Source organism: Artemia franciscana, chromosome 5 (assembly GCF_032884065.1).
Source record: "Artemia franciscana chromosome 5, ASM3288406v1, whole genome shotgun sequence".
NCBI classification, from domain to species: domain Eukaryota; kingdom Metazoa; phylum Arthropoda; class Branchiopoda; order Anostraca; family Artemiidae; genus Artemia; species Artemia franciscana.
In genome coordinates, this window is record NC_088867.1 from 45355048 (window position 1) to 45380953 (window position 25906).

The following is a 25906-nucleotide window of genomic DNA, read 5'->3' on the forward strand; positions in this document are numbered from 1 at the left end:
CCAAATAGATTTTGTTAAATTAAAATATTCTGGGTGAAAAGTTTCTAAAAATTTCATTGAATGTTTTATTAATGCTATATCAATGCCACCATCAGTTTCTACCAATAATGGGACCCATCAGAATAGAAAAAAGACCAAGTTGGGTGTGCAGCACTTGTCTGCTTTCTTACACATGTTTACTACTGCCTTTTTATCCATGTCTCTGTCTAACCTTCCATGGTTTCAAATAGACAGTCCCTTTTGCTCTCCCCATATTGGGTCCTATCTTTTCCTTAATAGTGGCCATTTTTCCATGAAAGAATATCCAATAAGTATGGTGATCAAAGGACTTCTACTAAAAGATTTACATCAAAACTCTGTTTGGATTTCACAGTTTATTACTTCTGGAAAAGGTTGGTAAATTTTGGCTTCTTTACATGTTGTAGAAGCAGAAATTTAATTTGTTTTCCGATTTAAAAAAAAAACTGTGCCAGGTGAATAAAACTTGCAGTAGACTAAGATGACATACAATAAAGGTCTAGATTAGGGGCTAGGATATTATAGGAGGAAACATGCTAGGAAACAAGGTAAAATTCTAGTTAATTAACTTCTTGCTATCTCAGAAAGAGTTTAGGTTAGGAAAATGAAACTTTCAGGGATGAATCTACAGACCAAATTATGTCCTGAAAAGGTATATTGAAGCAACTAGCTCCACTCCTTCTCCCTCTAGAGGGCCCTGACCTTTGATGACTTTTAAAAATATGTATGTTATAAAAGTGAAACCTTGCAAAATAGATTTTCTGCTTAATTGAAGTAGGCTACAACAAAATTGTTTTCAGCTTCATAACTTTACTCATTCCATTTTATGAGGTTTTAAAGATATGCAAATACATTTCCTAAATTTTGTTTAAAAACCAATGATATGGCTCAAAATTCTACTCAAATAACAGGAATTGCATTTTCAGAACTAAAGGCAGAGAAAAAGCAACTAGTAACTGAAAATTAAGGTAAAATGTTGTTTTGTCAAAATTTCAATCAGTATAGACTTGTCATGTAGGCAAATTTCAGGGCCCTCTAGAGGGAGAAGGAGTGAAGATGGGTACTTCAGAATACCTTCCCAGGACATACTTTAGCCTGTAGACCCATCCCTGAAAGTTTCATTCACCTAACCTAAACCCTTTCCGAGTTAGCAAGAAGTCAATTAACTAGAATTTTACTGGAAACAATTCTTACTTCATAATATACAGAACAATTATAGTTGACATCTTTTGGCTACAGCTCCACTATACTTCACTCCCAATCCCCCCTAATGTGCAAATATAGGTTTAGCTTAGCCCATAGGCCTATTATTTATTTTCTATGTATTCCACCACCCACCAATCTTGTTTTTTTTTCACAGCTGATTCAGTTTACACATACATGGATTAGAACAACAGAGACACATTGGCAGAATATAATGGAAAATATATAATTTGGGCAAGGCCTATATATTTGCAAATTAGGAGGGAATTAGGGGGTCAAGTATGGGAGAGCTGTAGTTAGAGTATCTTAACTATAATTATTATGCAAATTATGAGCATCAGACATATTATGTCTATGCAGAATTGATTATTCTTATGAACCTTAAACAACTACTGATGTCATGTTAATGGGTTGATAACTTTTGGCAAGGTCTTTTCTACTTTTTTTAAATATAGGAATGATATTTGCAGTTTTTCAATCCAGAGGTAGTCTGGAAAGATTTAATGATAACTTGATCAGCAGGTAAAGAGGTTGACATATACTGAAGTCTTGATGCCAGTCAGTAATTATGGTAGTTTTTCCAACTTGTGCAGTGACTTAACAGACAATGCCACAAATTTGCCATTTAACCCCTTTGCAACATTAGTACCCAAAAGAAAAATCAAATTGGCCATGCATTACTGCTGAAAAAATTCTACAAGTCTTGGAAAAGGAAGGCCTAAGCAAAGAGGTACTTATGTTTCAAAGGTATGACTATGCAAGCAATATATCTGGTATTTACCAAACCCTACAGACACTCTACCTCTTTTTTTATGGGTGGAATAAAACGTGTTATTGCTTAAAAATAAGCACTTGAGAGTGCTGAATCAGCACTGAAGCTTAAAAATCTGTCAGTGACAAGTGGGATGTCCAGTTTAGATTGATAGTGCTGTTGACTGGCTTTGATGCCATTGTTGAGGTTCTCAAAGAGCTAATAGAACAGAACAAGGACAAGATAATAAAAGAAAAAGTCAAAGTTCTGTACTGCCATTTTACCTGCTTTGGTTTTATTCTGATGCTTATGTTCATATGCCAAGTGATGATCAAGACAAAGGTTCTTGCAGAAAAGCTTTAAACTGAACAGTTCAATCATGATTACAAACACAAAACTCAAAGTAACATTGATGCTCTCCACAGAAACCCAGATTAGAGAGGCAAATCAAGGCATCAACAACCAAATAGCAGTTGTAGAAAAATTTGGATCATTAGCCAAAAACAAGTTCCAATTTAAACATCATTCTAGATATCCCTGCTTGTTATTGAGAGGTAATTTCAAATTCTGGAGCCAACCTGCTGGATGACTGGAATTATGGAAATTGTTGTATGCTAAGGAACTCTGCAGTATCCTTAGATCCCAAGTGAATGGTTTAGATGATGCAATCCACATTAACTCCTCTTTCTAGAGCCAGCATACCAAAGTCCATTCCACTTCCTAATATCTTCTACATTAATATTTATGCAAATATACTGCCTTTGAAACTTTTATCATCAAGTAAAAAGGTGAGCCTAGTTAATGACAAAATTGCAAAAACATACTATACTTCCTGTTTTGCTGCATTTTCTCTGGTCAAATTTGTTTCCCTGATATTTAATGTTCTTTTACTTCCTAAAATCCATCAGTTCAAGATTAGATTTTCTTGTTTTGAAACTTTCAGAAGTAGATATGAATACACCTTCTACATGTGCCAATAGGACAGAAATAGAATCATTGAAGAATAAGAAAGCAGATATACAGTCAGTATAATTTCCTGAATGAAAAAGAAATCATAAAGAAAAAAATTAGACTTGGTGCTTTTCATAATTGTATTCTAATAATAGCTAAATAGGTCAAATTAGTTGAAACTTGGTCATAGAAATTATGGAGGGGGAATGTGCCTCCAAAATCATAGCTCCAGATTCTCTTATATACAATGGAAGCACCCAGTAAGTGCTGATAATGTCCTATTCCCCTACATTTTTGATTCACATACCAACCCATAAATGCAGAACTGCCTCTAACTATATAATCATGCTGACTTCTTGCTATTTTTGCTATTCTAAATATTTCTTTTACCTAGCTAAATAAAAAATTGACATAAATGCATTAAGGTCTATTACTGACATAATTCACTTTTCATGGAATGCCAGTGCAATTCGTGAGACATTTATTTCTACACCAGCGTGTTGTGTAATATGTCTGTGGTAAGTAGGATAAAGTGAATCCAATCAGCGTATGTATATTTTTCTCACAATTTAGAAATTTTGTGCACACATAAAAGCCATACCAACCCATATTCTTTTTCTGTTGTTGTCAGTTTTAACATACAGCATTAAGAGATCAACCTTTGCTTGGCAAAGGGAATTTTAGACATACAAATGGTATCAGTATAATCCCCTCATCTCCCTCTAGTAATGTATACACCCCATACCCTGATTTACATAAGGAAAAACTTTTGTGTATTTTTTCTAGATTTTAATTTTAAGGGAAATGCAAGTTTCAAACTCTAAGTGTAAATTTCCCTTCCAATTAGCATCCCTTGCAAGTTTTAATTATGGTTTCTGCTGCAATGCTGTCAAGTATTGTTGAGATTTTCTGCATATTCTTTATAAAACAATACCCAACTGGTAAGTTAATAATTCTAACTTTATTTTTTGAATGCTTTTAAGTTAAAAACATAGTTGCTTTTCTAATGTGGGGAAAGTTTTGAGGGGGGTTCCCAGTTGAAGAGAATTTCTGCAGGGGTGGGAGATTTTTCTTAAGGGAAATTTGTCTGTGGAGTTTTTCTTTGGACAAGACCCCTTTTTATTATTTTCATTAAAAATAAAAAATAATAAAAACCACCGAAATTGCACTTTTGGGTGCCATATGGCACTGAATGATTGCCTTATTAAGTCTCATTTATAAAAGCAACTAAATATGAAATTAGTAGATAAAGGAGCCCATAATTAGCTCTCTTATGGTGTCCATGTGTCCGGGTAAGTCTTTCCATTCCAGAGATGTCACCCAAATTGCGCTTTTAGGGTACCAAATGGTGCCCTTTTGGGGTGCCTCTATGATGACTTTATTGAGTCTTATATATAATTGTAGCTACCACTGCAATCACAATGGGATTGTTTGTTCTTTACTATAATTATATATAAATGTACCTGTGTTCATTTCCATATATAAAATATGTAAAAACTTTTCAAAAGGTATTTGTGTTATATTATCTTGTCAAAAGACAACTGTGTTGCATCATCATGCATAAAATGATTTAGTCTCTGTTAAAAAAAATGTATTTTATTTTAATATTTCAATTACTATTGACTAGAGTTTATTTTTACTATAATTAGTTTTAAAAACATTTTTCCACAAGCCAAGTTTTTCAGAGAAAAGTAAAGAGCTCCATTAGGCCAAGAATGAGCAAAATGAAGTCAAGTAATGTTCCAAGCGTAAAGCTACTACAAATCACTATCAATAAATAAATGAAACTTAAAACAAACAGAAATTACAATGAATAGCCGAGTCGAACTCAAAATGAGCGAAAATTAGCATGAGTGGGGCTGATAACCCCTACGCCTTCTCAAGACCAGAACACAATCAGTGCTTTACAGAAAAAAAACACGAAAAAACAAATGACCATGAATTGTCAGTTAAATTGACATATTCTGACATTTCTTTGTTTGGGTTTCGATAATTTTCTTTTATGAAAGTAAGAGAGGTAAAAACATTTCAAATATATTTAGTTTTCAGTAATAGTATTATCCCTGAAAGTTTCAATACATAATTGCATAAATATGTGGTGTGGGGGTGGTCCACTCTCCAATCACTCTGACTCTTAAAAAGAACACTAGAACTTCTGACTACAAATTCAATGAGTCCCTTCCAAAGTTTATACGATCACCCTTTCTATATAAGCCTTACATGCCTCCAGGACATAACTTACAATTCTTGCCCTGAGGGCTGTGGGGGGTCGCCATCCTCAGAGACATAATCTCTGGACCTTTCAATTACGTTGGACAAAATGGCCATCTCAAATTTTGTATTGGATGTATTTGGGAAATGGCAGGCGTGGGAGGTAGGGAAGGGGTATTTGCCCTTCGATCACTTTCGACTATTAAAAAGGGCACTGGCTCTTTCAGTTTCTAATCGAATGAGCTCTTTTTGAAGTTTCTATGACAACAAATGGCGATCTCAAACTTAAAACCAGATGCATTTTTGGAAAATACAAGGTGTGTGTGGGGGGGGGGGTAATCAGTTTAGAATAGTAAAAATGGCACTAGCCCTTTCAATTTCCGACCGAATGACCCGTTTTTGATTTTCGGCGACAATAAATGTCCATTTCAAAATTTCTATCAGATGCATTTCGGGAAAGGTGCAAGGTGTGGTATCCACCCTTGATCACTCTCATTCTTAAAAAGGACACTTGAACTTCTGATTACCAATCCAATGAACCCCCTCCGAAGTTTACATGATCTCGATCACAATATATGTCGTCCTCAGTGCTAAAATAAAATAAAAACAACTACAACAAAATCTAACCTTTCAAAATGAATTTGACAAGAGGAGAAAAGATACTGAATAAAAAAAAAACAGCCAAAAATCAATGAAAGAGAATTCACCAATTAGATTGAGCAAGTATTCTTTGCCTTGCAATAGATTTCGCCTGTCTGCAATTTAGGTTATCATTAAATATGCGGACAGGTTGTCTTAAATTAGACTGGGCAAAAATATTGATAGTATATATATATATATATATATATATATATATATATATATATATATATATATATATATATATATATATATATATATATATATATATATATATATATATATATATATATATATATATATATATATATATATATATATATATATATATATATATATATATACGAGGTGTGGGGGGTTCCACCCTCCGATTACTCTGAATCTCAAAAAGGGCACTAAAACTTCTGATTAGCAATCCAATGAGCCCCTGCGAAGTTTTTATGATCACCCTTTCTATATAAACCTTATATGCCCCCAGGGCATAGCTTACAATCCTTGCCTTGAAGACTGTACGGGGGGTCCTCAAATATATAATTCTGGGCTTTTGAACTACGTTGAACAAAATGGCTATCTCAAAATTTTGATTGGATGTGTTTGGGCAAATGGTAGGAGTGGAAGGGGATTAGTTGCCCTCCAATGAATTTCCCTTTCAATTTTCAGTCGAATGAGCTCTTTTCGAAGTTTCTATGACAACAAATGGCCATCTTAAAATTTGTATCTGATGCATTTCAAGAAAATACGAGATTTGGGGGGTGGGTGTGCCCACACTCTGATCCCTCCGAATCTTATAAGGGCCGCTAGAACTCCTGGTTACCAGTTCAATGAGCCCCCTCAGAAGTTTATACGATCACCGTTTCTATACCTTATTCGCCCCAAGAGCATAACTAATAACTCTTGCCTTGAGGGCTGTAGGGGAGTTGTCATCCTCACAGACATGATTTCCGAACCTTTCCATTCCATTAAAAAAATGGATATATCAAAATTTTGATTGGATGTGTTTTGGGAAATGGTGGGCGTGGGAGGAGGGATTAGTTGCCCTCAGAACACTTTTGACTGTTAAAAAGGGCACTAGCTTTTTCAGTTTCCAATAGAATGAGCTCTTTTCGAAGTTTCTATGAAACAAATGGCCATCTCAAAATTTCTGGTTACCAATCCAATGAGCCCCCTTCGAAGTTTATATGATCACCCTGTCTATAAATGCCTTATATGCCCCCAGAACATAACTTACAACCCTTTGGGCTTTAGGGGGTGGTCATCCTCAAAGACATAATTTACGAACCTTTTATTTGCATTGAGCAAATTGACTATCTCAAAATTTTGATTGGATGTGTTCGGGGAAATGATGGGCGTTGGAGGGGGGTTAGTTGCCCTCCAATCATTTTCTCGACTGTCAAAAAGGGCACAGAGCACCAGCCCTTTCAATTTCCAATTGAATTAGCCTTTTTTGAAGTTTCTACTACAACAAATGGCCATCTCGACATTTCTATCAGATGTGTTTCGGGAAAATACGAGGCGTGGGGGTATTTACCCTTCCATCACTCTGTACCTCAAAAAGGGCACAGAGCACCAGCCCTTTCAATTTCCAATCGAATTAGCCTTTTTTGAAGTTTCTACTACAACAAATGGCCATCTCAACATTTCTATCAGATGTGTTTCAGGAAAATATGAGGCGTGGCGGGGGGTATCCACCCTTCCATCACTCTGTACCTCAAAAAGGGCACTAAAACTTCTGATTAGCAATTTAATGAACCCCCTCCTAAGTTTATATCATGTTCCTTTCTCTAAAACCTTACCTGTCCCCCTGGGCCTAACTTGCGTAACTTACAACCCTTGCCCTGGGGGCTGTAGGGGGGGGTCAACCTCAAATACATCACTTCCGGACCTTTCAACTACGTTGAACAAAAAAGTTATCTCGAAAATTTTATTGGATGTGTTTGGAAATGGTGGACGTGGTAGGGGGTTTAGTTGCACTCGAATCAATTTCCCTTTTCGTTTTCTAATCTAATGAGCTCTTTCCGAAGTTTTTATGACAGCAGATGACCATCTCATAATTTCTGTCAGATGCATGTCGGGAAAATACGAGGTGTGGAGAGGGAGGGTATTCACCCTCCGATCACCTTGAATCTTAAAAAGGGAACTAGAACTTTTGATAACCAATCAATGAACCCCCTCCAAAGCTTATGCGATCACACTTTCTATATATTTACCTTATATGCCCCCAGGACATAACTTAAAACCCTTGCCCCAAGGGCTCTGGGGGAGGGCTGTCATCCTCGAAGACGTAATTTCCGGACCTTTAATTTACGTTGAAAAAAATGGCTGTCTCAAAATTTGATTGGATGTGCGTGGGAGGGGAATTAGGTGACTTCAATCATTTTTGACTATCAAAAAGGGAACTAGCCCTTTCAATTTTCAATCGAATGAACCTTTTTCGAAGTTTCCACGACATTTCCTTTGATACGAATCTAAAAATAAACAAACCAAAACAACCAAGTAAAGAATTATTTGGGCACAATGCATTTTTTTACCAGGGCACTTCGTATCAAATGAGCTGTATAAACTTCAAAAAGGGCTCATTCGATTGGAAATTGAAAGTGCTAGTGCTCTTTCGAAAGATGCGCAGAATTATATGTTTGAGGAGACAACCACTCCCCAAAGGCCTAAAGGGCAAGGGCTGTAAGTTGTGTCCTGGGGGCGGATAAGGTTTTTATAGAAAGTTTTGTCGTAGAAACTTCAAAAAAGGTTCGTTTGATTGGAAATTCAGAGGGCTATTGCCCTTTTTAATAATTGAAAGTAATCGTAGGGCAAGTACCCCTCTCCTCGTCCATCATTTCCCCAAAGGTTTCCGATAAAAATTTTAATGTAGCCATTTTCTTCAACTTAGTCGAAAAGTCTTGAAATTATGTCTTTGAGGATGATAATCTTCCCACCCAACAGCCCTTAGGGTTAGGATTGTAAGCTATGTTCTTGGGGCATATATGGTTTCTAAAGAAAGCGTTGTCGTACAAAACTTAAAAAAAGGCTCATTTGATTGGAAACTGTGAAGACAAGTGTCCTTTTTAATGGTCGAATGCGATCAGAGGGAAATGCCCCCTTCGCCCATGTCCGTCATTTCCACAGCTCTTCCAAACAAAATTTTTAGATAGTCATTTCGTTCAACGTAGTTGAAAGTTCCGGAAATTATGTCCTTGAGGATGACAACCCCCCGACCCCGCAGTCCTCAGGGCAAGGACTGTAAGTTATGCCCTGGGGGTGTATAAAGTTTTTTTTTTATAGAAAGCGTGGTCATATAAACTTGGAGGAGGCTCATTGGATTGGTAATCAGAAGCTCTAGTACCCTTTTTAACAGTCAAAGTGATAGGATGGCAGCTACCCCGCCCCTTCTACGCACACGTGTCGCATTGTCTTGAAATGCGTCTAATAAAAATTTTGATGTAACTATTTCATTCAAAATAGTCCAAATATCATGTAACATGTCTTTTTGGGCTGAAACAAACCCCAGAGCCTGGTGGCAAAGGTTATAAGCTATGCCCCGAGGGTATTTAAGGTTTTTATGGAAGGGATGATTGTATAAACTTCAGAGGAGGCTTATTCGTTGGAAAATTGGAAGTTCTAGCTCCCTTATAAAATTCAAAAGTGATAATGGACAGCTAGTCCCCCTTCCCCAACTACTTCTCTTCACCAAGCGAATCTGATTAAAATTGAGGGTTAGTGATATTGCTCAAAATTGTCCAAAGAACATATAACAGTGCTTCTAGGGTTGACACAATCTCCCAGTTCCCTGGGGATAGGGTTGTAAGTCATATTCTGGGGGCATATAAGGTTTTTAGAATGGATGGTTGTATAAACTCCATATGGGGCTGATTTGATTTGAAATTGGAAGTTATAGTGCCCTTTTTAAGGGTTGAAAGTGACTTAAGAGCAACCAGCCCCCCCCCGGCTCATCATTTCCCCAAAGACATCCAGTCAAAATTTGAAAATTGTAGTTGAAGGCTCCAGAAATTATGTCTTTAAGGAAGACACCCTCACAGCTCTCAGGACAAGGGCTAAGCCCTGGGGGCATGCAAGGTTTTTATTGGAAGAGTGGTCCTATGTTCTTCGGAGAGGGCTCATTTGATTAGTAATCAGAATTTATAGTGCCCTTTAGTGTTAAAGTGATCACAGGGTAGGCACCCCCGCCCCCCACACACGTTGTGTTTTTCCGAAATACATCCAATAGAAATTTTGAGACAGTCATTTTATTCAAAATAATCCAAAGATCATGTAACAAGGCTTTTGTGGTTGATGCAAACCAACAGAGTCTGGGGGTGGGGAAATGTAAGTTATGCCGCGGGGCAATCAAGGTTTTTATGTAAGGGATGGTTTTTTAACTTTAGAAGAGGCTCATTGGGTTGAAAATTGGAAGCTCTAGTTCCTTCTCAAGTATCAAAAGTGATAGAGGGCATTCCCCCCCCCCCCTCACCGACAACCTCTCGTTTCAACAAACGGATCTGATTGAAATTTTGAGATAGTAATTTTCTTCAAAATAGTCCAAAGAACATATAATAATGTCTCTAGGGTTGACACAATTTCCCAGCGCCCTGAGAATAGCGTTGTAAGTTATGTCATGAGGGCACATAAGGTTTTTATGGAATGGGCGGTCGCACAAACTTCAGATTGGGCTCTTTTGATCTGAAGTTGAAAGTTATAGTGTCCTTTTAAAGATTCAAAATGATTTGAGAGCAACCAGCCCCCCCTCCTATAGCTTTCAGGACAAGAGTGTTAAGTTATGGCCTAGGGGCATATAAGGCTCTTATAGAAAGGGTAATCATTTATGCTTTGGAGGGGACTCATTGGATTGTTAATCGAAAGTTCTAGTGCCCTTTTAAGAGTCAAAGTGATCAGAGCGCAGCTCTCACTCCCCCCCCCCCACACGCACACACGTTGTGTTTTCCTGTGATGCATCTAATATAAATTTTTAGACAGTGCTTTTATTCAAAATAGTCCAAAGATCATACAAGGCTTTTGGGGTTTATACAAACTACAAGAGCCTGAGGGCGAGGGTTGTAAGCTTCGCTCCTGGGGCATTTAAGGCTCTTATGGAAGAGATAGTTGTATACACTTTAGAGGTGGCTCATTTGGTTGATATTGGAAGTTCCAATTTCCCTTTTAAGAGTCGATAGTGATGGAGGCCAACTAGCCCCCCCCCCCTTCAACTACCTTTCTTTTCACCAAAATCTTCTGATTGAAATTGTGTGATGGTAACTTCGTTTATCCCCTGGGGGCATATAAGGTTTTTATGGAATTGGTGGTTGTATTCAATTCAGGTGAGCCTCATTTGATTTTGAATCGATATTACAATGACTTTTTTAACAGTCAAAGTGATTTGAGACCCCCCCCCTCACACCCGTCATTTTCCAGAACAAATTTTGAGACATAAATTTTGTTCAGCGTTGTCGAAAGGTTCAGTAATTATGCGTTTGGGGGTGTACCCCCCTCAAGGCCTCAGGGACAGGGCTGCAAGTTATGGGATTTGTTCATTGTTTTCATATAGTATATGTTATTGAGAAAAGTTATGCAAGTTTGACTTCTACTTTCCCCAAATACGAAATGCATTAAGAAGAGTCTTTCAGGCAATGTTGAGGGGAGTGTTTAACTAAATCATAACATGTCATGTGTATATGGGTTGCCAAAAGGGTGCAAGTTTGACTCTTTCTTTCAAATCTACTTTTGAAAACAATGAAAAACTTTAGCGTAAAGAGCGGCGCTTTGAGGAGGGAACAGCCCTTTTCATATACGGAGTAATTTCTGTTCGTTTTAAGTTATAATTCCGCTCCTTACTTTCAGTTAAAAAAAAACTTGTTTTTATTTAAATTTTAAACGTTTTTGAATTAATGCATCTTTTGATTTTGGCTCCCCGCACATGAATACTTCGAACGAAATTTGCAGATTTTTTTTTGGTTAAATGGCTTTTTCTTAGTTTTGATCGGACGATTTTGAGAAAAAAGGAGCGGGGGAGGATGCTTAGTTGCTCTTCAATCCTTTGTTTACTTAAAAAGGTAACTAGAACTTCTAATTTTTTACGAACGTTTTTATAAATAAAAATATACGTAACTTCTGAATTAACTTTTGTAACGAATTTCTATATTCGTATATTTTTATTACGTATATGAGGGGCTTTGTCCCCTCTTCAATACCTTGCTCTTTACACTAAAGCTTAAATTTTGTCTCAATTCTTTAAGAATGACCCCTGAATCACAAAGGCCATTGAAGAAATTGTTGAAATTACTAAAAATACTTTAGCGTAAAGAGCAGATATTTAGGAGGAGATGAACCCCTCACATGCGTAATAATTTCCGTTCGTTTTCTTTTAATACTGCTCTTTACTTTCAGTTGAAAAACTTTTTTTATATTTATCTTTTCATTGCTTTTTGTTTTAAATAATATTAGTAAATCCTGCGCCCCCTTCATGGAAATTCTCTCCTCCCATGACAAATTCCTCCATGGAAAGATCCTCCCCCGTAACCCCCTCCCTATCCAAGAAACAAAATTCTACTGAAAACGTCTGTACACTTCCCAATAACCATTACTATATGTAAACACTGGTCAAAGTTTGTAACTTGTAGCCCCTCCCCCTGGGACTGTGAGGGAGTAAGTTGTCCCCAAAGAAATAATTATTTGGTTTTTCGACTATGCTGAACAAAATGGCTATCACAGAATTTTGACCCGTTGGCTTTGGGAAAAAATGAGCGTGGGAGGGGGTCTAGGTGCCCTCCAATTTTTTGGTCACTTAAAAAGGGCACTAGAACTTTTCATTTCCGTTAGAATGGGCTCTCTCGCAACATTCTAGGACCACTGGATCGATACGATCGCCCCTGGAAAAAAAACAAAAAAAAAAACAAATGAACGCGCACCCGTGATCAGTCTTCTTGCAAAAAATACGAAATTCCACATTTTTTTAGATAGGAGCTTGAAAATTCTACAGGGTTCATTCAGCGTACCTAGAGGGTACGCTGAATGCGATGGTGTGATTTTCGTTAAGATTCTATGACTTTTAGGGGGTGTTTTCCCCTATTCTCCACGATAAGGCAAATTTTTTCAGGCTCGTAACTTTTGATAAGTAAGACTAAATTTGATGAAACTTATATATATGAAATCAGCATAAAAATTTGATTCTTTTGATGTATCTATTAATATCAAAATCCCATTTTTTGAAGTTTCGTTAACTATTGAGCCGGATCGCTCCTTACTACAGTTCGTCACCACGAACTGTTTGAAAATACTTTAAGGATGGACTAGCTTGCAAATTGGTTCAGAAATTGCTGACTTTAATCTTCATTGATGAGAATTAAATCTATGTCTGTGACCTAATTCGGAATGTTTGAGATTTTGACCCGCCTTTAAACTAAGCATCCGTTTTTTGGGTCACTCAAATCCTTACCAAATGTATATTTATCCGCTCTTCATTTTGTAGTAGGGGTGTGTAAGGATCCTCCTTACTAAGAATCTGATAAGGCAGAGACAAGTTCTTCTCTATAACTTTGGCATTTTTTATCATTATCTACTTAGAGTTGCTGAAAACCTAGTAAATAATCGTTTCTTTTCAGCTATAAATTGTGTGACTCCACAAATTGTTCTGGTACTACGTTTGGTGTTGATCATCTGCGTGCTGAGTATTTTATGTGCCTTATCTTCATTTTTAATTAACATCTTGGCCCTTCAAAGGATTAAACTCGCAAAGAATCATATCAGTTTAATATTAAGCATTCTTACTGGTATGTGTCTTTCATCTTATTTGTGCTCTGTGATTTTTTTTTTAATACTGTAATTTAAAGTACAGTAATTTTCAATTGTAACTTATTTTTGCACAAAAGTAATGCAAATTTTTCAAAATAAATTTTTTTCTTATTATCTTAATGATTAGAGGAGTTAACCATGCTGAGTATAAGAACTTGAGATAAAGCTACCTAAGTAAACAAATTTGCTAATGACTAAGAATAAGCCCTTTTCATAGCCCATTTCGAGAAAGTTCTGCATAATTTTTATATTAGTAAAACAGCAGGATTTATGGGAGCAGTAGTTCTGCTTGGCTAAATATGCGTCTAAGAGCGCACCACCATAGAAAACGTTGCTACCACTGGTTTGTGGTCAGATTGAGTATTGTTTTTCAGGCCACTGTAAGAGTGCTTTTTCAAATATAGCTTTTAACCATTGACCTCTCATTAGCCACATGTGATAAAAGTTGACCTCTCCGTGCTGGTCGTCGTCTTATTTTAATAATTAGGTGGAAATTCCAGCATAGAATTGACCCAAATCCAGAAAAGAGTGATACTACAAACGAGCATGCCTTGTGTCATTGGCTGAATGGGAAGTAAAGTTAAAACAGTAAAACTTATGGATGAAAATATTTATAAGGAAAAACTTAGATTAGAAAATATAGGCTACACAAGAATATTTTCTTGCTATGCAAGAATACTTTCTTGCTTATTTTGCCTATTTGGCATTATTGATTTTTTTTTTTTACCAGCGTGCACTACCAGTGAAAAGGAAGTAAAATAAGTTAAAACAATATAATGGAAATAAGGAATTTGTTACATATCTATTAAAGAAATATCAATTTAAAGTGATACTGTCCTTTCTGCTTCCCTTTTCTAAATAAATCCTTGCAATGAAACATGCATTTCATGCTTTCCAGAATTATATAAGAATTCTGATTGAGATTTGGAACTTTTTGATGCCCAAGTAGTTTTTGACTAAAGTTGCATGTTTTGCTTTTAATTAAAATTTCATAAAACCAGTAAAACCTTGTTAGATTTTGTTTACAACTTTGAAATATTTTAGGGAGAGCAGAAAACTGCAAACCAAACAAATTAATATGGTTTGGCTTCTCTGTTCATCTGCAAGGAGATCAAACATTTCAGAAACTGTTGAAATATCTTATCCATTGTATAAAATAGACATCATCATATAAATGTTCTGAAAGATATTGAGTGCTATTTATGCTGGGGTAATTGTAGTTTAATGAAGAAAAAAAATGCATTTGTTCAATTTTGATAGAGATCCATATGCTTATAGTTTGCAGCTACGAATTTTGGTTTACAAGAAAAGTAGTAAGGGTTTCGTTATACTTGATAGTCTTACTGAAGGAGAAAAGAAACTGCGACCAGTGTTGTTAATCGGGGATGGGCCCCCTAGTTTTTGCTTTCCTCAGATTGTGGAAAATATTTTTTTTAGGCATATTTTCATTACAAAACGCTGTCTTTGGTATAGCTTAAACATATATTTTCCACCCCCTCTTTGATTTTGAAACTACATTTGACCTTCTCCCTCTAAATCTTTATGAATTTTGACCTTCTACCTCAAAATCTTCATGAATTTTGACCTTCCTCTAAATCATCATGAATTTTGACCTTCCTCTAAATCATCATGAATTTTGACCTTCTCCCTCTAAATCTTCATGAATTTTCACCTTCTCCCTCTAAATCTTCATGGATCGACGCTACTGATTACACGTCTGTCCCCCCTAACCTTCCGTAATTTAAAGGAATATATCTTGACTAAGACTGTTAAATGGTTCCTGAGAAGATGACTCTCCCATATTATCACAAAAAAATGAATATAAAATGCAAAATAATATTCATAGGATTACCTGCACAGAGATGACAAAAGTGGGTAGTATCCTATAAGAGCTAGATTCATCTAGACAACCGTCCTTGAAATTTTGTTGTTGTTGTGATTTCACAGCCTTCTGCCGCGTCCTCATGAAATATTTCCCCTATCAAAGGACTTGACTTTAAGAGCAAAAAATTGAACAAGTTTCTAATTTTTGCCTCATCTGATATGAATGTCATGCCTGGGAGCTTCAAAAAAAAAAAAAACAAAAAAAAACAAAAAAAAAACAGAACAACCTAGATGGCAGCCTAGATGCACAGACTCTAGGAGTTTAGTTGATATGGAAACACACATTTCCCAAGTTGGACTCGTTTCTTTGTAGTTTTTTGAAAGAAAATTTAAGTGAAATGTGCAGTTCGAATAAGGCCGCGAATTAGCATCTTATTTAGTTCTTTTCTTTGCCAGTGAAGGCACACCCTTTCATGAACAAGGGATTATTTGACTTGGTGAAAGACAGCAAAATGGCAATTTATCATTAAATGATGCTTTTTATGTTGTTTTTTTTATATGAAGAAACATACTTTTTGATACACAGAAAAAATAAGAGTACTTGCTTATGAACGATCTTGTAATTCCATTTCATTGGTTGAATTTGATCCTGAATATTATCACTAGTTTTTGCGTTATACAGGAATGCCGAATCCTCCTACGCTCCTGACCATATGGACAACCTAACATTGATGCTATGAGAGGGGTAGCTGGAAGAGTGAACCCTTTACGAGCTTTTTTAGGCCTTGCTGCTTTTGGAAAGCTTGTTATTGCGCCTCTGTGATTTATAAAGTTGTTTTGAAAAGTTAATACCTTGGACCCTGTCTAACATTAAACTATGAAAAACCCCAGTTATTCCTTTAGGTTGGCAAAACAATTGTACATCTATCTCCCTCCCTCTTTCCAACTCTTTCTTTGTTTCTTTTTTCTCTCTCTAATTTGAATAAAAATTACTCATTTCTTCTTCTTTTAGTAATTGCTTGTATTGTTACGATTTGTTTGTCGTCCTACTCTGTGATACTCTTTCAAGAAGAAGGGAATAGAAATCAAATAACAGGGCTCAACTCGTCTGTCACTTTTGATTATGGATTTTATGCTGTTGGAATAGCAGGTAATTTCGAAATATTAGAAAATTTTCTGACTGTGTGTAGTTTTCAAGTAAAAAATGTTAACGTAATGTTGATAAAAAAAAAATAATTAAGAAAGCAAAAAACGAGGGCGATATTCCGCCAGTGGGAAAGAAAGTGTAAAGACAAAGTATATATTTTGTCCAGAACCTCCGCCAAGCCGTCATCAATGTTGAACACAGAAAAGAACACAAAAAAAAAGCACTAACCTTTTTAAGTAAACTCGAACTAGACAGGCAAAACACTAAAAGAGAAACGAGCCATATACAAATGAAGGGCGATCAAACTTTAGATTTGGCAAGAATTCTGTCCCTAGCGATCGATCAACACAGCCTGTCTCCTCATCTGATTTTACACATTTCCTAATCCTTTTACATAAAATGCTGTTAATATGGTTGAATTTAAGAAAGCGCGCCAACTATTTTATTATCTGGAGACTAACTACCGTCGTTCGAAACACACCTTGAATATATTTCCACTTATAACAAAAAAAATTTGCCAGGCCTGCTGTTGTTACCCGCGTATCACCCCAAAATGTGTTGTTTTATCTTAGTGAAGCAGTCAGGAGAAGAAGGCTTGCCCCTACTGAATTTGCCTCCTGATCTCCAATGAGTTGAAGAAGAAGAAATATATTAAAAAAAGGTTTACTTTCAGTTAATCATATGGCTATCCTGTTGCAAATTCTATCCGGTACTCCGTGGAAGAAACAAAGGACAAAGTGAACGATTTAGTTCCAATGATAAAAGAAAGGAAAAAGTTAGTAAACAATAATAGTAGCTGATAAATGAATGAAAAAGAAATATCCCGAAGTATTTTATTGGTCCCTGTCTAAAAGATGCAACAAATTTGGAATAATCAAGACACTTATAGAGAAGTTTATTCATGGTGTTTTTCAACTACAGTGGTCCTTACTTCTAGGCCATGGCAGAGGACATGACTTTTTGCTTTAAAGCAAAGCACCATTAACGGTGTAATCAGTAACTCAAAATCCTCGCATTTCTATTTCAAAGCCTAAACATAATGTTGAGTAAAATAAATTTAATATTTCTGTTCGTAGTTTTCTTGTGACTGTTTACATAAGAAAATTAACTAAGTGTCAGTCAAAAATACTGACAGGGACAAGAAACGAAATAAAAATGCGCACTCTTTCTAAAGGTTTTAATGTCGAAGTTCAGGTCTTTTAATATTTTAAGATTGTAAATTAAGTCTTTCTATGCGGAAGAAAAAATACGAAGGTCAAAAACGAACGAGGTTTTACTCTAAAAAAAAAACAATGAAAGATTGAGAAGGCTCCAAAAACGTTCTTAATTTCAAAAAGTAAGTAAGTTAGTATAGCGGTGGTGTAGATCTCCGTTTCATGGGCTTTCAGCCAGGAAGTGCAATACGGGGGAGCCCTCCTGTGCTTTTGCACACCCCTTCGCTTATATTCCCCTGATTTCTCCAGGTACCCATTTTAAGAGCTGGGTCGATTCTGACTGAGCTTACAGAGTCAAGCCACTGACCCCCCTCCCAAACCAAATGACCGGCCACGCTAGGAATTGAACCCGTGTCCCTCGGTCAAAGGATTCCCAACCCAGCGCGCAAATCACTTAGCCAGGACGGCTCGTTCTTGACTTCAAGAGGAACGAAATCCTGTAGCCAATACTAATGGGGAGATGAATCTTGAAGAAACGTGTTGTTATCACTTACCGATTGGGGAATAACTTTTAGAGCTCCGATGAAGCGATCCTACTGGATTTTCTAATTTTGCGTTTTCTTTTAGTTTAATATGCGTTTTCTTGTTGAGATTTGTGTTAAGTGTGCTTGGCCTGTGCAAATTTTCCATCCCTTTTTAATCGTTGATTTTGGTATTTAAATGATTCAGTGTCTGTGATACTGTTGGTTATAATTGTCTTTTTTATGGTGTCATCATTGTGTAGTTACAAAAGATAAATGACCTATTAAAAATTATTCTATTTGATCTTTGTTATATAATATGTGCACTGTAAATGTGATGAAGATGACTCAGGTAATCCCTGAGAATTTATAATGTACTATAACAAGATTAACAAGACAGAAGCCAATTTTTGGGATAAAATAACCATTAATCTTAATTTGTCGTTATAAGTGGTTTCAGGTTAGGGGGCTTAAAATCAGTTTTCTTAATACTATTTGCTCGAGATCAACTTTTGGCTCAAATTTCAATCGAACTTGTACCATTTTAACCTGCGATAGTGAGGGGGATTTGTATCTGTTTGTGTGTCTGGGCCCAGACATAGGATCTGGGCCCAGAGCGATCGAAAGGTTGAGCCACATGCTTGGTAGCTGTCCCTGTAGTAAAAAGACCCAGGAGAAAATCATAGCTGAGAATGAGCAGCACAGACAAAGAGGGACTTAATAACTGCAATGCCTTTAATTTGTTCCACCTTTCAATGGAAATGAAAGTGGGATGTTTGCCTCTCTCTTGGTTTTGTGAGGATGTAAACCTTGAAAAAATTAACAAATCGATGTTATAAACAGATCCATTTCAAAATAATTCACGTGTTTATGTATCGTGAATGACAATAGTGAATTTTATTTTACTGTAATATTGAATGACACTGAAAATGAAAACTAAGCAAAACAGAAATAAATATTTTCAACATATCTTATTTTGGTTACAAGTTAAGTTTATTAAGTTTTTATGTAATCTTAGACTTAAATTGTAGGCGTGGTTTTATCCAAGATTTTGTTTGAAGTGCGGAGGGCATACAAAATGCACATCCTCCCATGGACTTAGTTGGATTGTCTTGAGCAAGATTGGGCCTAGCTCCTAGCTCAAGACCGTTTGTTCACTACTTGCAAGCTGTCAACCGACTAAAGAATGTTGTACAAGGCAAGCATAAGGTTAGGCTCTTCCACAAGAAACACGTTGCACCTTGTGATTGGCTCATGGTGTCCAGCGGTAGAGACGTTACTTCAGGCATTTACTCAAGAGCCTCAATAGGACATGCAATCAGCTGATAAAGCTTAAAAAAACTCACCATTGGGTCACTCTGCTCAAACCTTATTGTTTCATAAAGCCTGCTCAGATTCTATTTTCATTTGTCTGGCACAAGTTGGGTGGTTTTTTTCTTTTAGGTCTTGAATTGGGGTTGAAACCTCCATCCCGAATATTTCTCCAATCCACAATTCGGTCGTAAAAATACAGGCAAACATACCATTTATTCGGAAAAAATAAAAAAAGATTTCTCTGACTCATAAATTGGTTTTGAAAATGCAAGTAAAAAGGCCTTTATCCATCGTATCTACAGACTGAAACTGCAGGATTGACAAACTGGGATCATTTCCAGTTAAATGAGACAAAGTCAAGAAAATCTTCATGAAGGATTTTTCTTATCATTAAAAGATTAGTGACTCAGTACAAAGTCGAAGTACTGTTAACGAAGCCCAGAATAAACTGATTATACTGCTTAACCAGCTAAAGACAAAAATCTTAGACTAAAACTGAGACCTTATTCTATAATTGACTTTTATAGCTGTTCTTCTTTAATAGGCTTTATTGTATTCTTCGGGTTTTATTAGGCTTTGGTCAAACAGTGAAGACCAGCTATGATAATATAGGATTTGTAAAGGGAATTGATTATGATAACAGTAAAAACAGGAGGACTCTACCAAAAATCAGGAAAAATTCTTAAGATTTTGGAAGGGCATATGCCCGAAAGAAAACCAGAGCTTATATATAAAAAAAATGATAATTACTTTAATCTTAAAATCAAAGTTTTACGTATCTTAACTTTTTTGGTCATTATTTTGTCGATTGGGAGGGACGTTTGGACGAATGCTTGGATTCGTACCCAAAGAAAAAACAAATTTTTACTGATAACTCAATGCTTTGTGTATTTTGTAATTTTTTATAGGGAGAGGTGTTTGTACGCTTTTTAGCAATAAATACCGTGCATCCCTAGCTCCTTTTACCTCATTTTATAGATATATTAATAATCTATTTTTCTTTTCAGGCTTTTTATCCCTTTGTGCAGTCACGTCTGAGTTGATTATAAGCAGAAATAGCAGAAGAGGCTATAGAAGACAAAGTACTCAAAGAGTCCGCCTTCTAAATGATTCAGATGACTCTATCTACCAAGATACAACCTTCCCAAATAATGTTACTCCACCTCCTCCCTACACCCCTTAAACTCTCAAACTTTAAAAGGTCATTTTTGCTATGAGTGTTAGGTATTGAGAAGATACGTGGTTGACGCTTCTGTTCCCTACTTGATTCTTGAAAGCAGTAGACAAAGTGCTTAAAAATAAACTTTAAGAGGCTAAAGAAAGCGGACCAGCAAAATTCCATTTGAATGTATACCGTAAGATATTGCTTGCTTTCTAGAGAGCTTCCCAAAACAAACTAAGAAGTATGCAATGTAAACGGGGCATGAAAAATTGATGTGTTTTTATTCTAGTTTACAATCATTACCTTGTAGCAGAATAAAAGTTTTTTTTTATGCTAAAAGTCCTTTTTACTACATTTTTCAACATAACCTTGGCTACAAAAAGGTAAAATATCTTCTTTTTTTTAGCTCAAGTGGTAAAAAAAAAAGAATTACGTGAGGTCAAAGCACTTCATAGGGATGGGTCACTTGAAAACCAGCTCACGTATTTTAGTACTATTCCTATGCTATTTCCTGTATCAAGTCATGAGGGCGACCTGAAACCACATCTAAAATGGAGCGTTTTGACATATTGTAGGCCATTTTGTAATAGAATTCGATCAAGTTAAAGCTAAATATTCAAAACAAAACACAAAAATTTCTTGAAAGGTTCAAAAAAGTTTAAAAAAAGGTTCAAAAGGCACCAAAAAGTAAAAAACAGTTATAAAGCAACTGTACTTACGTAAAATGAAGAAAAATCTTTTAAGTGACTTAATGCCCAGGCTTCAAGTCTGGAAACAGGCAAATTGTGTTCCATAACATAATTATGAAACAGGTCAAGTTCTTAAAATATACTGTTTTTTATTGCATACCGATAAAAAGGTAACATTGTGCATTATTCTGAAATAGCAAAATTGTATGTGCAAGACGTTCCTTTTTCAGTCCCCTTCCCCGTGCAAGACTGTCGTTTCTCAGCCCCCTCCCATATGAAAAAATTATGTGCATAAAAATATATATCCTAATGTGTATGTAAAAATTCGGAAATAAATGAGATCATGTTATCTTCTTATTTCATCAAGAAAAAGAAACTGAATGAAATTGCAGGCCGCCAAAAACAGTTGGTTTCAGATTGAAGCTCATTTGTTTAAAATCGGCTCTCTGGGTATTAGCTAGCTAAAGATTAAAACCAAAAACGAGGATCAAGTACCTAGAATAGACCCCGTCTTTGTCAGATTTGATTTATTTGGCATTCTCTCTCTAACATTTAGATCTTCAGATTTAGTCAAATTATCTTTAATATAGGATGTATAATAGCTTTAATTATCTTCAAACGAATTGGAATTCGGCAACTTTTTTTTATTGCATATTCAGATTCCAGGGTTTCCTTACCTATTCTAGGACTTGTGTGGATTATTCGGTTTGGCAAAACTCAGGAGAATGTCTTCCATTTATCAAACAAAGAATTTATGGTAATGCTTGTAGCTTAGGGGTCCCAAGGCAATGGTGATTCATAAAGATTAGGGGTGAGGGCTTAGAATTTTTCGAAAAAAATAAAGATAAAAAACCATGTTTCAAAATATATGGGAGGATTTAATTCTTTTGGTTTCTTTAATGGAAAAAAAGTATTTATTCAAAATCTATGTGGGTGCAATTGACCCTCTGTCCAGTTGGTGCCCCTACTCTGGAACTGTACCCTTTATCTGCCTATTCGTGAAATGGGTACGCATATACTTGTGTTTGAGGCTTTAATTTTAATTTATCTTTTTTTGCTGATTTTGCATAATAATAAATAATTCCGTCCCGAAATAACTTGATCAACTGTTTTTGCAAAATGTTACTGATAACCGTTCCTGACTGTACAAACTTAGTTCTTTACGATGTTAAGAAACTAAGTATAATAAAAAATGAACAACAATAATCCAAAATAGACAATAAAAAATAATCAAAAACGGTCTCTCGCCTCTCTGAAATGTCTTTTTGAATTGCAGCACTTTGGTAAGTCGTATTTGAGTTGTTTTCTAGCTTAAAGAGGGGGTTGGTTCCCCTCCCCCCAACAATGTGGAGTAAAAGCTATTATATATCCCAACCTTCTTGAATCGCGGCACTTTGGGAAGTCGTGTTTATTACGTTTTCTGGTTTCGATAGTGGGAGGCAAGGGGATCAGTCCACCCAATAATGTGGAGAAAAAGCTATTATATATCCCATCCATCTTGAATTGTTTCACTTTGGGAAGTCGTGTTTGAGCTGTTTTCTGGTGTTTATCCAATAAGCCACCCGGAGATTTCCCTATTAACGCACGTCTGTGGGCTACTAAAACTACAAATGAAACGTGCTTTATAGTAAAGAATCAAAAACTGACTATTTCTAGCAATATATTTTAGTATTGATTACATTTTTTCAAGTAAGACTCTTTAGCAATGTATGAACAAAACAAAATATCGATTAGAACTACTATGTGCACTTTGAAATGAATTGCGTTTTATAACGATGGACAACAATTTCATTATATTTTGATATTAATTTTATTTTACAGTGCTTTGCTTCTCTTAACCCTCCTTATAACGAATTTTTGCTAACAGTTTTAGACAAATTCCTTAAAATCTTAAAACTCTATATTAATTTAAAAATTTGAAAAATCTATTAATTAAAATAAAATTTTTAATTAATTTAAAAAAATTGATTTAAATTTTTCGGAAATTCGAAGCTTTTTTTTATTAATATTTTAATGGTGTTTAGCTTCTCTCTGCTGCTGTAACGTAAAATTGGCTCTAACAATGGTTGTGAAAATTGAATAGCAATTTCAAAAGTTGTTGTAGAAAAAGAACCAGATTGTATAGTATTTTGGCACAATATTTTAGCGTACTAATTTCAACTACCCTTTTCTTTAGCAAGACTTATGCGAAGCATCAACCAAACAATTACTCTTACAACGTGCATTTTTAATAAGAATGGATCGTATTTTACAACAAAGGACAAATATGTACTATCATATTTTCTTATTAATATTTTAACGATGCTTTGTCTCTCTTAACCCTCCTTACAGAAAATTTTTGCTAACAATTGTTGGCAAATTTCTTTGAAATTTCTATATTTTGCTGGAAATAATTGTTGTTGGAGCGTGAATCCAAAAAATGAACAATAGTAAAAGTTGATAATTTCTCTATTTAAGAAATAATTGTGGGGGACTTTGGGCTTTTATAGTTTTGCATTTCAATTTGACATTTTTTTTGAAGTTTTAAATGCAGTTTTAAGCTCTTGTTTATATCTGTTTGTCCTGCGAGAAATATTAGTAAAAAAAATGTTTTAGTTAACATTTATGTTTCCGTAAACTAATAAACATTTTAGTAACAATCGTGGAAATTACTGAGACTAAATTGGCTAAGGATGACAAAACAAGAAAACCTATGATAATGAATAAGTAAGTACGTTCTTGGGGCCGAAATATTCGGGAAATTTTTATTTTTTAGTTGAAGTTTAGTTTTGTTTCTATTTTTTCTTTACTGCTGTGTTGAAATTAAAAGCCGTTTTCTCTTGCTTAATTTTTCGTAAATATATCGAGAAAGAAGTGCATTATAAAATTATAGCGGTTTTAATCTCTGTGATATTTTTCTCGTACAAACGTGTTAACTCTTTCGGACGCCTTGCTCTTTTCTGTCACTGTTGTAAATATTTCAACGGTGTAACGTTGTAAACGTTACTTTGAAATATTAACGTTGAAATATTTCAACGTTGTAAATGTTTCATTTCTTTGTCTTTTCGTTCATTTTTATTTTCTTGTAGTTATAAGAAATATATATGGTGATTATATGCTCTTCAAAAGCACCGTCAGAACTCTACCACAGGCTTTATTAGGGATGGCCGGGGCCCAGACTTCTCTCGCTAGAAATATGGAAAGGTAGATTTCAAAAAGTAACTTTCCATTTATCATCAAATTTATAAGTCCTGTGGTGGCGCAGTGGATTTGACCTTAGTTTGGTAATACGGGACCCAGAGATCGAATCACGCTGCAGGAATGCACTGCAGGGCCGACGCAGGGACCTTAGTAGTCAAGAAGCGTCGTTAATTCTTAAATAAATAAAAATCAAATTTGTAAAGATCTTTTTCGTATTCAGTTCCCCCCCCCCCCTCTCTCCTCATCCTGCTTCGCGAAACAAACTCCTGTATATATCCCTGTCTGACAGTGTTTTATTATTATTTTAGATGTTCTGTACTCTTTTTCTTGAATTATTCGGTCAGACACATTTATTAAAACGAATTGCTTATTTTTCTGCTTCTTGCGTATTTTTGTTAAATAAATTGCTACTGTTGTCGTTATTCTGGATTAATAAGCACCTTTTTCCTATTTTAACCCGCTTATACTTCCGAAAGTTGTTTCCTGCTGAATTGCAGTTTATAAATTATAATTTTCTGTTTGTTTTCAGCAGATGGATAAACTAAAGCGTATTGCTTTTTCTATTTAGTCTTTTTCTTCTTTTATCAATGTTATTCTTGTGACTTAGAATATGTATTTTTGCTAAATAAAAATTCGATACCATTACAGTAATTTTTTATTTTGCTTCTTTTTTTGCATGGTTGAATGAACGTTTAGAAATTAAATAAAAAAACAAGTTTTTTTTAACTGAAAGTAAGGAGCGACATTAAAACTCAAAACGAACAGAAATTAATCCGTATAGTAAAGGGGTTGTTCCCTCCTCAACACCTCACTCTTTATGCTTAAGTTTTTTTATGGTTTTAAAAAGTAGAGTTGTGACAAAGAGTCGAACTTTAGCGTAAAGAGTGAGGTGTTGAGGAGGGGACAACTCCCTTACTATGTGGAATAATTTCTGTTCGTTTTAAGTTTTAATGTAGCTCCTTATTTTCAGTTTAAAAAAAACACTAAAATTTCTCTTTAAATTAACTCTTTGAGCAGCTTCCTCGGCGGTTTCTTCTGCCATTGTAGGATTTATACTGAAATTTCTCTTTGAATCGCCCCCTTATATACTTATAACGACGTCATATACAAAGCCTTATATACTTATAATGACGTCATATGCGGACAAACACACAAACATACAACTTATTTTTATATATATAGACTAGCTGTTGGTGTGGTGCTTCGCGCCACACAAACACCTAGTTGGTGGGGGCGCTTCGCCCCCCCTTCCCCCCTTCTGCGTGCGTAAGTCGTTACGCGCCATTGTAGTTGTGTCCCTGTGTCCCACCTGTGAATATAGAAAGAAATATATATATATATATATATATATATATATATCTATATA

General features: G+C 35.5%; 1 protein-coding gene across 1 annotated transcript; it reads left to right on the forward strand.

Moving 5' to 3' along the window:
* LOC136027483 (transmembrane protein 127-like) lies at positions 1 to 25191 on the forward strand. Its single transcript, XM_065704794.1, has 4 exons — positions 1 to 392; positions 13360 to 13527; positions 16386 to 16523; positions 20517 to 25191. The coding sequence occupies exons 1-4, from the start codon at positions 83 to 85 to the stop codon at positions 20690 to 20692; spliced, it is 792 nt and encodes a 263-aa protein (XP_065560866.1). The 5' UTR covers positions 1 to 82; the 3' UTR covers positions 20693 to 25191.
* Positions 25192 to 25906: the final 715 nt, after the last annotated feature.